This window comes from Phalaenopsis equestris, unplaced genomic scaffold (genome assembly GCF_001263595.1).
Source record: "Phalaenopsis equestris unplaced genomic scaffold, ASM126359v1 Scaffold206200, whole genome shotgun sequence".
Lineage (NCBI taxonomy): Eukaryota > Viridiplantae > Streptophyta > Magnoliopsida > Asparagales > Orchidaceae > Phalaenopsis > Phalaenopsis equestris.
Genome location: NW_018225623.1, coordinates 190953 through 207788, shown reverse-complemented (window position 1 = coordinate 207788; position 16836 = coordinate 190953). Strand labels below are relative to the sequence as shown.

General features: G+C 29.0%; 1 protein-coding gene across 1 annotated transcript in view; it reads left to right on the top strand.

Moving 5' to 3' along the window:
• Positions 1–9641, top strand: part of LOC110036422 (GPI mannosyltransferase 2) — a gene marked incomplete at its 5' end in the record, with an annotated part of 23550 nt that extends 13909 nt beyond the window's left edge. Inside the window, 3 exons of the mRNA XM_020740862.1 lie at positions 7900–8117; positions 8631–8824; positions 9300–9641. Of these exons, the coding sequence (XP_020596521.1) occupies positions 7900–8117; positions 8631–8824; positions 9300–9470 (583 nt within the window). The remainder of the gene's footprint in view (positions 1–7899; positions 8118–8630; positions 8825–9299) is intronic.
• Between the last annotated feature and the right edge of the window lie 7195 nt (positions 9642–16836).

The following is a 16836-nucleotide window of genomic DNA, read 5'->3' as shown; positions in this document are numbered from 1 at the left end:
GGCTCGTTTATAATTCGAGCTTTAAAAATTTGTTCGTGTTCGACTCGTTTACTTAACGAACGAGCCGAACACGAGCTACTTAACGAACCGAACACGAGCTGTTCACGAACAACAAGGTTTTTTGACAGTCTGAGGTATATGTTTTTACTAATACTTATTACTGTTACACACTATTTAAAAAAAATATAAATTATATTGAAGTGAATAATATGAACATAAAAATGATATGAATTATAAAGATTGCTTGCCTGTGCATATTGAATATGATGGAGTTCATCCTTTTTTGATACTAGCCAAGGACATGAAATACCTATGCACGTATATTGGTAAATGTGTTTAATATTGAAATATCTTAACTCGTACAACTCAGATGTTGTTTTTCTGACAAATTTAAATTATTAAAATAATATATAAATGAGATATTGCACTAAATGGTAGAATGTTCCAAGTCTTCTTATAGTCATAATGAAATATTGAATTGTCAATTATTTACGCCGATTCGTTAAATTTAATGAACATGCATATTTTTTTGTTTCCTTTACTTTATTTTAAAATAGAGTATTCACTTGTTTATAGTTATTTAATTGTGCTTTAAATTAGCATTTTTGGATTCAAGCTTTTGATTAGAAGATGAGTGACTAATGGGAAAATGTGTATTGAAGACGACAGAGGTAACACAGAGAAAGACAATTTTTTTTGTTTAATTTAAATTTCAATCATTAGTGTCTCTTTCATTTTTTTGGATTATTATTAGCATTAGTTTGTGATATAATTTGTTTTTCATTGTTCGATCACCTGTTCCCATCTTAGAATTTCAAACTCCCAGGTCAAATAATGACATCAACATGCTTGTCGTGTCACTAATTATAACTTCTCTCGCAAAGAAGAGTCAAAGCCCTAACAAAAAGTTGTACATTTGCTTGAACTTGATCGGCAATTACATATTTGTTATCAGCCATTGATGTTTTCACACTTTGGTTGCATGCATTTTCATGCACACATTTGTTGCTTCGTGGAATGTACCAGTACATTTGGGATTTGTTGACTCGTGCACACATGCAAATATTTCATGATGGTTTAAAGCATAACATAGTACATGTCAACTATATAATAAATACTTTGATGTTAAATGTTTATCTAAAACTTTCTTGTTGAAACTATATGGATGCATAAGTATAATTTCAATCATACATTTTCAGGAGGATTTAGGATTAATAATGTTTAAATTTTGATATTGACGGCATAAGTATAATTGGATATATTATATGAATCTGTTTGGACATATTATTGTTGTAAGTATATGAAGGAAATCTTATCAATTAGTTATAGTAGACAATTATTGGAGTTGTCTGTGTAAATGTTCCTACTCATAAAAATGATTTTTTAACAGGTTTAGAGTATTTGTGTTTTTGATTCATAGGAAAGTTTGTTATTTAATATTTATTATACACAACGATCACGGAAGATAATTTGAGAATAAGAAAATTGAATACTTTTGCAAAGAGCTAGGTGTTTCACACAATTTTCTGTGCCTAAAACTCCGCAATAAAATGTTATAACATCAAGGAAAAATTTGACCGTGTTTATGGCTTTCTAATCAAAATTGAGCAAATATATGAAGTACCTTTTTAACAGAATTAGCAAGCATGGTGTGTTACGTTTTGAATAGAAGCAATATTTTTCATTGGTTAAATAGAATTCCTTTTGAATTACTCAATGGAAGAACACCAAATTTATTGCATCTTCATGTTTTTGGGTGTCAATATTTTGTTCCAAACAATGACAAACCAACTTAAGAAAGTTTGATGATAAAGTTGAAGTAGTATTTTGAGGGTTCTTATTGACAGGAAAATTGTTTGAAGTCTTTATTAAGAGAAACATAGTTGTAAAAGAGTCTGCACAAGTTATCTTTAATGATTCATGTAACCTTAGCCATACTAAAGAATTAAATTTAAGCGAGGTTGTCATAATTACTATTGAAAATTTAGACCTGAAGAATAAAGAGTAGCCACTTCCTAGGGAGTAAAAATGTGTTTAGGGTCTGTTGGGGATTACTTTCTATTTTTTATTTTTGTTTTTAGTTTGTTTTGCTTATTTTCTGTTTTCTATTTTCTCTTCTTAGAAAATATGTTTGGTATTGTTATGATTTATATATTTTTAAAAACAAAAAAAATTTAAAATATGTTTGGTTGAGTATTTCTTATTTTCTTAAAAAAAAAAAACTATATTTTTAATAAAACTGTTGGGTGCACGTGCGTTAGTATTAAGCTCTGCCACCCATAGCGTATACGACGTCTTCCTTGCTCCACCCAGCATGAAGCATTATGAGTGGTATGGCGGGCGGCGGGCTTCAGGAGGGGCGGCGGGCTTCAGGAGGAGCGGCGGGCTGGCAGTAGGCGACAACGGGTGGCAGGTGGGCGTCAGTTGGGTGGCGACAGGTAATGTTCCGAAAAGCGTGTTTTTAAAACAAAAAACATAATTTCTGTGTTTTTGATGTTTTTAAACTAAGTTTTATGCATTTTAAAAACAAAATAAAAAAAAAAACAAAAAAATGAATAAACAAATACTATTTTTGGGTTTGTTTTTTGTTTTTTGTTTTAAAAATAAAAAAACAGAAAACAAAAAATTGTCCCAGAAGAGGGCCTTAGTTATTCTAAAAATCAGATTATTAGAAATTCATTTGTAGGAGTTAGGACTAGAAATTCTCTAGGTGAGTAATAAGCCATACCACATTTATCTTATTGATAAAATTAGCCAGGGTAGAAGAAACATTAACAAATTTATTTTGGGTGGTAGCTGTGCAAGAGAAATTAAATCTATTTGTTATAAATAATGTTTGGGAACTAGTCACAAGACTTGTTGGTCGGAGCATTGCATGAACAAAATGTGTCTTTAAAAATAAATTGAATGAATCTCGGATTAGTTATGAGAAAGCTAAAATTAATTGCAAAAGGGTTTAACCAAATCGAAGGAATAGGTTTTAAAGAAACCTTTCGATTAGCAGCTTAACCTATGGTTGTTAAATTTTTATTCACATTTGCATGCTTGGAGGGCTTCAAATTGTAGCAGATGTATGTAAAAATTGTGTTTCTAAATGGCTTGATAGAATAGAATGTATATATTAAGCAGCCACCTAGTTTTGACAGCTCAACCTACTCTAATCATGTTTACAAACTAAAAAAGGACCCTGTATGAATTAAAGCAAGCTTTTATGGAATAATATGACAGACTTAACATATTTTTATTTTAAAATATTTTTTTTAAGGGAACTGTTGACAAGATATTGTTTATTGGAAACTCTGATTGTGATATCCTGACTGTTTAAATTTATGTTTATTGTATATTTTTTAGTGCTATAAATGACTCATTGTGTTGAGAATATTTTTCAAATGATCGGTCATTAATTTGAGATGAACTTGATGGAGGAGTTGGCCTCTACATTTAAGGTTATCAAGCAAACGAGAGAAGGAAATATTTTTATATCATCCTAATAAATATATATAGGAACTTATCAAGAAATTTGACCATGGAAGAATGTATGAGCACAAATAGCTCTATAAGTGAAAACACTACTAGTTAGAAACCCTCGTGGAATATTTGTAAATTCGAAGTATTATTAAGGTATGGTTGGATCACTACTATATCTCACAGCGAGTAGACTTGACATCATATTCAGTGCTCTTACATGCACATTTTCAAGTTATTTCAAATGAATCACATCCGATAACAATTAAATGTATTTTTAGATGTTTTTTTTTATAAATATATTTAGATGCTTGATAAGCACTAATACATTAAGACATATACTACGATTTGCACTTCAACTTCAAATTTTAGACTGTAAAATTGATAAAAAGAGCACATTAGAAACTTATCAATTCATAGTGTATTCACTAATTTCATAGTCTAGTAGAAAGTAGAATTGTATTGTTCTACCGCTATAGCTAATTACATAGTGGCAGGGATGTGTTCAAGCCTTATGTCAAAAACAACATCTTGATTTTAAAATCTTAGTGGAAGTGATGGTATAATGTTCCTCCATTGCCCATTAGGGAGATAATTTTCTTAATTTTTCTCTGTCAAAAGGAGATAAGAGTGGAACTCTATATTGGAGGACATGGGGACATAGATGTCTTTTAAAAATTTTAACTTTTTTATGCTGCTCTTTTTAATTATTTTTGCATTAATATGTTATTATGAATGCTATGATCTCAATATTACTTGTATTAGATGATGGATGGATGGTGATTCTAATTACATTTTGTTACTGAAACATACTGTGTGATAAGTAGTTGTGGAAGACAAAATCATCTACTATTTATGTCCTTGTTTTAGATCACTTCTGTGTGATTAATTTTTTCATTTATTGTTGAAAAAAAATATTCAAAAGTAATCTTATAATGCTCGTTGATTTTATTTTTTAATATATATATTTCAAAAATTAATTTTATCAATTTTAAAATCATGCACCATAGTTTAATGATATTCAATTTTTGAGATTTTATATTAGAAATTATTAGTAATATTTTTATAAGATAAAGTGATATCCAGGTGATATGTTTATCTTGGATGTATTTTATAGACGAATGAAGATATAAATGAGTATATAACTTCTATAATTAAAATTAGATGGTTAAAATAAAGAACTACGTTAGCATTATCATGCAAATAAGCCGATATCATGGAGACGTAAAATTTTTATGAAAATTAATAACGTTCATAGTGTTGCATGGGTTCTACTTGAGTATAAAAATGATCAGGGATAATTAAATTAATGATGGTTTGCAAAATTAGGAAAGATAAATGAAGAATGATATATTAGAGAATTGTTAAAGTGATATATATTTAGGATTCTTTGAAATGTGCATTTTGCATTACTATAAAATGAAAATCTCGCAATACAAGAGTACGATAAGGGTCTAACTCAACAAAACATGGGCTCGATCAAAATCAACAAAAGGAAAAGGGAAGTGTGAACTATTCACATACCTAACAAAAAAACTATCATGTATGGCTTTTTGACCACGAGTATGAGCTGCCATATTTCTCTTTCTATCTATATGATGAAATAGAACATGTCTGAATGAAGTCAGAAAAGAAAGATCCTCCATATCCTTTGGTCGCCACCTCCAGATGTCAGTAGACTTAGCTTGTTGAAGTGAAGTAATGATGTTTTTTTGTTGTCACTTTTAATGATGATACCATTAACTTCAAACATTCATGAATCCGCATAATGTTTGACGGAAGAGATCGCCTTGAGTTCAACTTAAGCACTGTCCCAATGTTTGATGGGCCTGCCAACTGCAACAATAAGATCACTTATCTCCTCTAATAGCAATGCCAATGCCGCCCATATAGGAATGAAAATAAACCATGATAGTTTAGAAGTGTAATCTAAAGGCTAGAAAATGCATCAATTCAACAATTTGGTACGATGAATGCATGAGAATTAATTGGGAGGTGTAGACCTAAGGTAATATGGATAGAAATTATTCAAAATGATTAAAAGAAGACTGGCTTTAAATCCCACATATCACTTGTCATTAACCCGGTCTGGAAGGTTTGAATACCAAGATAGAAATTGACGATCAAATATAAAATTCATTTAATTAATCATTCTCCAAATTTTGTTAAGCATAGAAATCTTTCAATATTTATAAAATAGCCAATGATATTAAAAAAAATTAAAATAATAAACATTCATGTTTAAAATATTTTTCAAATTCACAAGTTATACAAAAGAATTGTTCACATTTCCTATTTCTTTTGGCTCTCTGACGTTGTAGACAAGTTTTTTTCTATTGCTCATTTAATTTTCAAAGTGATTTATTTGAAACCGTTGTTGAATGTGTTTCTAAATTATAGTAATTTATGAATTAGAAAAATAATATAAAAGGGTAAAATAGTATATATCTATTTGTCATGAGAAGTAAAGTGCAATAATGGAAAGCGTTGTTTTCTTATTATTATTTTCATCATTTATCTTATTTTATTTTATAGTACACCGGTTTCAAAAATTACCACCTTTCAACACTTTAAAATGGACCTAAAAATTTGCAGCAGTTTTTTTCATTTTCATTTACATGCATGAGTACATTGCATCCCAACCAGTATTTGAACTCAATCATCGAAACATGCACTTGCAATCATGTATATGTATCATATTTTTTATTTTTTCATCAAAAATTTTTATTGATCATTTTTTTGTGCTTGTGAAATAGTCATGAGATTCAAAACATGAAAATTATTGAATATTATTTATTTCATATAAATCTATCATGAATAAAGAAAGATAATTTTGCCAACAATGAAAATTTGCTCAATGTATGTAAAAACATAGAAGTATCTAATTGCATTTGATGTAGAGGAATAAGAAATAATTGTTATAAGAAAGCAACGCAATCACCCATCTTACTTGGAAGGTGTCTCATTTTCTCTTCCTTCTTGGTTGTTACTTTGCTTAACGGGAGACCTCTAACACAATTATATACATAGCTAGTAATTATCAAATTATAATTTATTATTGTTATGATTATTATATGTAAAATTTTGAGTGTAATGGATTAACTGTCTTTTTCCAATTGTCTTTTTCTCTTTTAACTTAACCCAACAAAAACTATTATTATTTTTATTATCCTCAATTGCTCAGTCTAGATTAATTAATTTGTTGTCCTCAATCTCCTTGTAACCTAAATTAGCCGTTATTTTATGATTTATTTATTTATTAGTTAAAATTCATCTAAACAATATTTTTTCTACATAATTGAATTATCACTTATAATTGTAGTTTAATTAAATGACAATTGCAATCATTTATTCTCTTTTATTAGTTTAAAATTTACATTCTTATTTGTTAAAATTTGATCAAAGTTAATCTATATAGAGATCACCATTTCACATATTTTTTTTTGTATTTACAATTAATAAAATCGATCAAATCGATTTATTCTTTTTATATTAAATTTATGATTCTTTCATTATTTAAATTTTTAAATGTGACTTAATTTATATTTGATTACATCTTAATTATTATTAATTTATTTAATTCATTTCATTAATTAATTTATTAAGTTCATGTAAATTAGTGTAATCAGTTATTACAAAAAATTATTATTAGTACAACACTCAAAAGGTACTATTGAAAAATAAGGATTCACAATGATGACCCGAAATAATCAGGATAAAACTATTGTTTATAATAATCTCTGAACCTTCTGCTGTATTAACATTTGGCTGAGAACTTTCACTCATCTGTTTCTCCTTTTGTCTGTTATTAAAAACTTATGCAGGTTGTTTAACATTCATCCATGGTTTTCGTTATAAAAATATTAAACTTATTTCAAGCATATTCTGTTCATTTTATTATTGTTGATTGGGATCAATTTTAATTTTTTTGTTTTTATTTATATTTTTGTGTTTCCTTTGTTTTTAAATACATATTTGTTTAATGTGTTTTTAACATATTCTTATTTTTTATTTTAAAAAATAAATAAACATATTTTTTAAAATACTTTCTAAAGGACCGTTTGAGTTCACTTTTGATTTTGATTTTTAATTTTAATTTTAATTTTATTTTGTATATATTTTTATTTAACATAAAATATATTTGATATGTTATAATATATTTAGTTATTTTTAAAAATTTATAAAAACACTCGAGTGTTTTTAAAAACAACTAACCAATGTTATAACATATCAAATATGTTTCATTTTAAGTTGTTTCATTTTAAGTATAAATATAAACAAAACAAAACAATAATCGAAATTGATCCCACACGGCCCTTGAACAAATATGCTTTTAAAATAAAAACAAAAATAAGCGTGATTCAGACTAGCCTAGCTGACATGTTTCCTGTTTTCTGTTGCTTTTTTGTTCTGAATATTTCCCCATTAAATCAGGGGCGTTGGCTTCTTGAAGTATTTTGAAGTGAAGCAGCTGCCCAATTTTCTTCTCGCATCTCCCATACTCACCATTTCCATTGCCTCGGTTATTTATTATGCAAGTTTACTGCAGCAAAGTCTTCATTCATTCAGAATTACTTCTGATCCACATGGGAAAGATCATTCTGGAGAACTTATTTCTTCAGATAATAGCTCTACTTCTTTGGAGTTTAAAGGTATTTCTTCCCTCAATTTCATGCTAAAGAAGTTGCTTGAGTAGCTCTGGGGAATATTTTCATACATAACACACAATTCAAATAATTTTTTTGCATAGCTAACACCTATACTATCATATTTGCATAGATAACACTCAATTTTTTGAAATAACTTCTAGAGTATTATGAGCCTCCAGTCTTTTGCAAAATGGAATAGAGGTTTCATTTCAATCCAACCTTAATTTGCAGGTACAATGAGGCCTCTACGGGCGGGTCACTCCTACTTCAGAATAGAAATATAGAAAGAAATGGGATTCTAAATCATCTTTTGTCATTCTCGCGTAAAAAAATACCACTACGACTAACTTTCTAAATGAGAGAAAAATCTTTTCATGCTTATATTTTTTAATACCATAGCGTTATAAATGTAAATATCAAAATTTAGGTGATAGAAATGTGAATGCATGAGAATTATGGTATGTATGTAAATTTCCCTATTTATTCCCCTCTTATAATGAAAGAATCTGTCTTCAGAAACAGGGAATCATGATTTGCGAAGGAGGAAAAGTGGGAATAAACCAATGTCTTCTAAGAATTCTCATTTTGTGGAGCTTGAAATAGATTCCTTCATCAAATTTAAAAAAGGATACTGCTCCCTCTTGATCTTTCCATTCATTCTTCATCTGGGATTCATGTCATTCATGGCACTCTTTGTAATGCACGTTCAGGTCAGAAATTTATATTACTCTGCCAAAATTTATTTCCTTGCAATTAATTTATAAAATCTACTTATGATAGATTTAGATACACACCACTCAATTCCCATGTATTTTCATATCTAACACCTAAATTTCTATTTTTTTAACATACATGTCACCTTACCTATACATGAAACGGCATATTTCACGTTTTTTAAAGTTAAAATAATGATATTTTTGATGTGATATGAAAGACTGAGGCGATGTAAATGTAAAAGGTAAAGTTAGATATGCAGATACATAGGAACTGGGTGATATGTATGTAAATACTGCCGCTTTACTTAGATATCAAAGTCTCTAATTTCTCAACTTTGTTTTGTTAGATTTAGGGGAGTTTCTTTGTTTATTTCTTGCACTGTACCATTGTGTAAATAATGTAAATTTCCTGTACCTATCAGTAATTTTTTTTCCCCCCTTTGTTTCAAGTGATATTCTATTCTTGCAGGTGGCTACAAGATTTTTGTCTGCCAGCCCACCTATTTACTGGTTTGCTTCATATTTACTGCTCTCTCCAGGCACAACTTCAAGAAGAATTGGTTATTTGATTTGGTCATACTCCATTGCTTACATTCTTCTTGGTAGCCTTCTCTTCTCAAATTTCTACCCATTCACATGATGTATGGTTAGAAATATGGGGCATTTACATACATACCACCCAATTCCTATGTATTTACATTTCTAACACCAAAACTTTATTATTTACGCTAAACTATTTATATGGGGTTATGTTAGTCCTAGAGTTATGAAAGTGCTAAATTAGTCCCCAAACTTTTTTTTAATGTTTTAAACCATATCAAAATATATATATATATATATATATTATATAGAAAAAAAAGGTGAAATGAAGCTTTTCATGCTGCGGAGATGTGTTATAAATGTAAAAAATAGAAGTGTGGGTGTTAGATATGTAAATTCATAGGAATTTTGTTTTATGTATGGCTTTTGCTGTTTCTGAAGCCTGAAAGTAGAGGAATGTCTTATCGCCGAGAGGCTTTTTGACATTCTGGATTGCATTAATTTGGCTGTCAGATAGGCTGTATGATTAGTTGAAACAGTGGGTGCTATGCATAGAACTAATTGTGAGATATTGTCATGTAATATAATATGTTTTTTTTTTATTTATGTATTATATTATTTGAAGTACAAAATGTTTGAATATGAATTTTTTTAAAATATATTAGTTTTTTTAGTTTTATTTGAAAAAAAAAAATCAATCCATAATATTTCATATATAATTGCCATAATTGTGGAATATGAAAGCTCAACATAACAAATTAGTAGTTTAACAAGTTACTTCTATACACATTTGCACAAATTTAAATCATGTAATTTGACAACTTTTTAATGAGTCAATTCTATATTTTATATATATGCGGTAATGTTAAATAAATACAATATTTTAACTAAAACTTTGCTATTTACATACATAAATAGAAAATAGAATAAAAAATATTTAAATTTTATTTAAATTAATATGTTAATATAAATAAAAAGTTTTAATTATCGCCCTATCATTAATATCATATGGCTGTGTGATTAGAGTTGTCAAAATAACTTATTGTTTGGAAGGCTCAATTAGCAAAAGATTGTTAAAAATTTGGTCTAAATTATATTTAACGGCTAGTGTGAATAAATAGAATGATTTAGAAAATAGATAATAAGTCTTCACACTGGGGGTATTATGTAAGTATACATATCGTTTTAAGAAATATAAGATTTTCTTTAAAAATCTCTGTATCCATACCACAGGGAAGCTGTAACTTTTTAATAATGACTTGGAAAAATTTCTATTGATGTCAAAATTTTTGCAAATGATTAAAATTAAATTCACGTGCAATCTAAATTTAAAAAGAAAGTATGAACAATGTTTAAAAGACTAATAAAGTTTAAAAGAATTTGAATATAATGAAAAGATCTTTCACTTGTAAAGAGATCTTAATCAGTTTAGGAATTGAATGATTAAAAATATAAAATGTTGTATTACAATAAATAGAAACATGCCCATTCTTTACCCCCTCTCGGTGCTAGCAAAAAATATTGGCTAACCTTAAGCTTGTTCGAGCTTGTGTAGTAGTGTTGAGTAGATTCTAGCCTCCCACTTCTAGAATACCATTGTTCTCTCCCTATATAACCTACTAGGAACCCTTAGATCCAAACTCAAAATTGAATTGATAAAAGAATCTAGCCTGTCACCCTAGAAACATCAATTCTAGACCCATCAAAACTTATCTCCCTATCTAATTGCACTCTCACTTGGATGATCACGATGACTCTTTCTAAAGTTAAGTGTGATACTCACTAGTTGGTGAAATCATAGCCCTCCTGGGTTATTATATTTTGCGACGGATTTTAACATTAGAAGTGATCGGTTTGAAAAGTAAATTATGGGCCGGTAAAAATACAATTACAATTTTATAAAATAAAAAGAAATATTTAAACCATTCTTGTCCCACATGATTAATTCTCATATGCAAGGACAAAGAAAGAAAAACTGCTCATAATTCATGGAGATAAAATAAAAACACATGATTTGTATTGAAAGTCAAGTCTTAACAATAAAAACTCAAACACAAATACAAATTACTTATCTTATGTCTTCTTCAAACAATCTCCAAACTCTTCTTCAAACAATCTCCAAACCCTTCTTACACAATCAAAGACTCACAAATATGAACTTATGCACCCTCTAAAACTATCTAAACGTCCTCTAAACACACACCAAAACTCTCTTTTTTGTTCAACCCTTGCTCCCTTTTAATAGATCTCTGAAAATAACTAAGGGTCACTTCAAGCACCCCTTCAAAATTCGGTCAAATTTAATGTATCTTCTAGAGAAACCATTTATGGCACGATGACGCCTCTCTGGGGAGCTATGGCGCCCATCACGTCAAATAGCTGGCTCTATGGTGCTAAGAACTGGCGCTATGACGTCATATAATGTTGTGTCATTTTGCTCCATTTTGCTCTCATTTTCTCTAAAGATTTATTCATTGTACCTGAAACCAAAAACATGCAAAATACATTCTTTAAAGTGTAATATCATAAAAAATGTGCATTAAATGAACATTAAATGTCTATTAAAATAGGAAATTTTAAGGTGTATTACTTGGTAGTATTATGGTTGTATTTTGTTGGTCTTCAGGTGTTATTCATGAGGTATTCCTGTGGTATTATGGAGGTATTCTTATAGATTTTTGGTAGTATTACAGTGGTATTATTGTGGTATTTTGGTGATAATTTGGGTGATATTTTGGTAGTATTTATGTGGTATTCTTATATTATTCTAGTAGTATTATGATGATATTTTGGTGATATTTTGTTGATATTTTGGGTGGTATTCTGGTGTCTTGATGTGGTATTCTTGTGGTATGATGTTGTTATTCTGGTGTTATTTTGATGGTATTCTGGTGATATTTTGGTGGTATACTTATAGTTTTTTTGTGGTGGTGTTCTGATGTTATTTCGAGTGGTATTATGAAAGAACCACAAAGTTAATGTTTTCAAACAATAATGCATGTACCAAATTATAAATTATGGGACATCAAAATTATTTATTTCCAAGGACAAAAGATAATGACAATCATTTTATCCCAACAGAAACTCTTGATTAAAATTATTTGTTCACAATAACAAAACATATTCTTTCATTTAGTAAATGAAATTCATCATTAAAATAATATAAGTTTCTACTGGTTCTGGTGCACTTGAGGATGTGAAGAGCACCAGTAACTTTAAATTATTCATCAACAAAATATTATAAAAAAAAATGTAATATGAGTTTGATATATGTTCATTCTTACACAATTGTATTAATATCATACCTCTATGACAAAATCCAGTCTTATAGAAAAACGGGTAGAAATTGAAGATATATTATGTTCTTCATTTGATATAGGTTCATTTCCTGTGATATGAAATGTAATAGTTAATTAATTGTTAACTAGTAAGTGATAATGAAAAAAATTAAAGATTCATATGATATAGTTTCATTCTACAAAACAAAATATAATATTTACTTTTAGCTATCTTCTTTTTCTCTCAATGTCCATTTAACCTAGCATTAGAAATACCCTTTGGTCTCATCTTGACTGTATCACTTAGTTTTACAGTGTTTTCTTTCTTCTTGGTCTTTCCTCTCTTTAGACTGTTAATCAATTGAGAGATTTCCTGCTCAATATTGAGTCAACATCAACAAACATTTCTTTCAGAGAATCTAGTACATACTTTTCAGCCTCTTCATTGTCTTGGGCCTTGATGCTTATTTTATATGAATATTTATGGATGTTGGTCTGAAATATCAAACCACTTGAAGAACTATTCCTCAACTTTAAATCTTTGAAATTTTGATAAGCATTTCTAAATAGAAATCATGTTTGGCACTTGAAGATCGTCGCATTACAAAATATTTATCAGGAATCCTTGCCACATTTCCTTTGTCGATAACTCTTATGCAATTGGCATACAATAACCCCATCACCTCAAATTTCTTGCAACTACAACTTATATCAAAAGTTATTTTGTCAAATGCAACTATCCAATAGTTATTTGTTCTTATATAATCCAAAATTTTAATGTAATATTCTGAATTACTTCTATCATATTCTTATACTGCATGCCCACTGACATCATATAAAAATTTTTCCTAAAAAATGAGTATATATTTCTTGTATAGAATGCATCAGTCTGCCTCAACATAATGTTGCTTTTAGCAACTAGAACAACTGAAGATTAAACACATTTGAAGTCCTCGTCTATCTAATTTCATCTCCATATTTTCACGACATTTTCAAGTCCCAAAAACAATCGATGATGGAGCTTTTAGGCTTAAAAATACAATAGAAAACATTATTTGTCATTTCACTTTGTTATGTGGAGAGGACTCCCAAGCAAACTAAATCCTTTTTAAATATTTTGGACCACCTCTTCTGAATGTAATACAAATCATGTAACCAATCATTATCGTAGATGTTCCCTTTTTGAAGCATCACTACCCATGTTTCTTCGAACTCTTCTTCTGAATCACATTTACTCATACATGTATAAATCAAATCACTTCTATTACCAATGGAACAATGAACCTTTGTAGGTAATTTTTTGAATATGTCATTAGCATAATCTATGATTAGTGTGTGTGGAAATTATTCTCTTATGCTTCTTGTTATTTCTTGATCCTAGTCGACGAAGATTGTTAATGGATGTTTGTCACCCATTATCTGAATAAATGTCTTGAATAACCAATTGAAAGACTCAATAGTCTCATTGGATAAAAAGCCAACTCTAAAAAGGTCATTTTGATGTTGGTGGTTTATCTCAATAAAAGGAGCACCAAAAAAGTTATATTTATTCAATTGATAAATTGTATAAAAAATTATGACATCCCCGACGAGTCATAAGCAACCCTTGACATGCCATTGCTCCAAAAAAGCTCATCAACCCACCTAATTCATTAGTCTGGAAATCCCATGCAAACATACTATCTTCAGCTTACCTCTATGTGAATAATTGAATTAAAACATTGGTGTTGCCATTCTCAATCCTCATTCTTCTTTCCTTTTGAAAAAAAAATTGAATGCATCTCTTCTTTAAAATGTCAAATTCTTAACTCCACCAACTTTCATTGTAATAAAGTCGAATGCATCAGTAGCTCCAATACCTTTCTTTCTTCTATCATTAGTGTGAGCACATCTCCATTAATTTTGCTAATGCTTCAACTAGATCTCAAGAGATACTGGTCATCTGGCTCAGCTAGGGAATGGTTATGAGTTTCTATAAAACGTTTGACCCTCTAATTACCATTAACATCAACGTCATATCAAATATAGCTAGACAACCTGCCCTAGTCTCTGCTCTTTTAAACTTCACAGTGTTTTTGAGAGGTTATTCCATTTTAAAATTGGCTTTACCACATAAAAAATCTCTACTTTTTTATTTTCTTTGAGTTTGGAAAATAACCGGCATGACCCTTTCGAACAATAAATCCAATATGATGTGAATAACCACAATATAATTTATATGCATAATTTTAATTATGCACAATGGTGTCAAGCAAAAAATCCACAATTGGATTATTATCCACATTACTTGACTCACTAAACTAAGCATGTGTGCATATTTTTCAAGAAAGTGTAACCAAAAGGGTCTAAAATAATATAAGATTAACAACAATCATACAGTACTACCAAAAAAGCAACTAGTAAACATCCCTAAAAGCTAAAAAAATGCACCAATAAATAAACATACTACTATTAAAAAACCACAGTTTAATAAATAAAATACCACCAAAATACAACCCTTAAACAACCAGAATACCCCAAGTATAGCACCAAAATACCATAATAATACAAACTAAAATACAACCAAAATACCAAAAGAATACCATAAAATACCACTAGAGTACCACAATAATATTACCAGAATATCACTAGAAAATCACCTAAATACCACATGAATATCATCATACCACAATAATATTACAACAATATCACTATAGTATCACAATAATACCACAAAAATAACACCAAAATATCACTAAAATACTATAAGACCGTCACTAAAATTTCATAAGAGTACCACAATAATACAACTATAATATCACAATAATACAACCTAAATATTTTGGTGGTATTTTGGTGTCTTGATGTAGTGTTTTGGTGGTATTATGGTGTCATTGCGGTGATATTTTGATGATATTGTAGTGGTTTTCTTCTGGTATTATTGTGATATTATTGTGATATTATATTGATAATTATTGTGGTATAATGGTGATATTCTGGTGTTACTCTTGTGGTATTCATGTGATATTTTGGTGATGTTCTAATGATATTCTTATGGTATTCTAGTGATATTGTAGTGATATTGTGGTGGTATTACAGTGATATTATTATGATATTATATCAATATTATTTTGATATTATGGTAGCATTTTGGTGTTATTTATGTGTATTATAGTGATATTATTGTGATATTATGGTGATATTAATGTGATAATTTGTTGATATTCCAGTAACGTTCAAGTAATATTCTAATGATTTTTTGGTAGTATTTTAGTGGTACTGAAGTATTCTTTCGATGGTCTTTTGGTTGTATTATAGTCAAAATTTGTCTTCTATCTATTTTATTTTTTCTCATAAATGAATCAAACAATGGCTCCTCCCGTGAAATAAACAAAAGCACCGGAAGATTTTCTTACTAAAAATAACACCCAATTCATGTGTATTTAATACACCTTTTAATACATTAATAATATATATATATATATATTCAAGAACTACAAAAATACTAGGTTTGGATAAAACAATAGAAATCCATACCAAAAGTCAAATTAATTGAAACTATAAACAAAATTTATTAATCGAAATACATCGAGCAAACTCTAATGAATGTTACCATTTTAGATGCAGTGAAACTTACCTCCGTTCCATTATCGTCACCAAAATCTTTGTATTCCATCTTAAAAAATGCTATGTTATAATGCTCTTCAGAAGTAGCAGAGAAATATTGCCTAAATCCTAGAAAAAATCCTAGATGAGAAAAAAAAAATAAACAGTGCTCGGCTATGAACAGTGCCATGTTTTGAACAACAGAAATTTTTTTTGAGGTATTCTGGCGGTCTTCAAACTGGGTCACATGGAAAATTGTATTTTTAACTTTTTAAAATGGTGAAAATGGGGCCCATCACTTTACAAATGATGCAATCTTATTGAAGTTCAGACGCAAAACTGTGTTCGGACTCCAGACAAAATATTTTCTTGTATCCTATAAAAGCCCAAGTTTTAGAAAAAGTAGGATCCATCCTAGGTGGGGCCCACCAATCATGTTGCTCATGAAAAACTTGAACTCAACTTGAATCTAAAACTAAGACTAAAATTTAAAATGTATCTCTAAATTAGTAATCATTTAAATTAAAATTACAAAAATGGTAAATCTACCCCTGCCTTAAAATTAATTTTGACTGCTAGTCCAATAACATATATATATATATA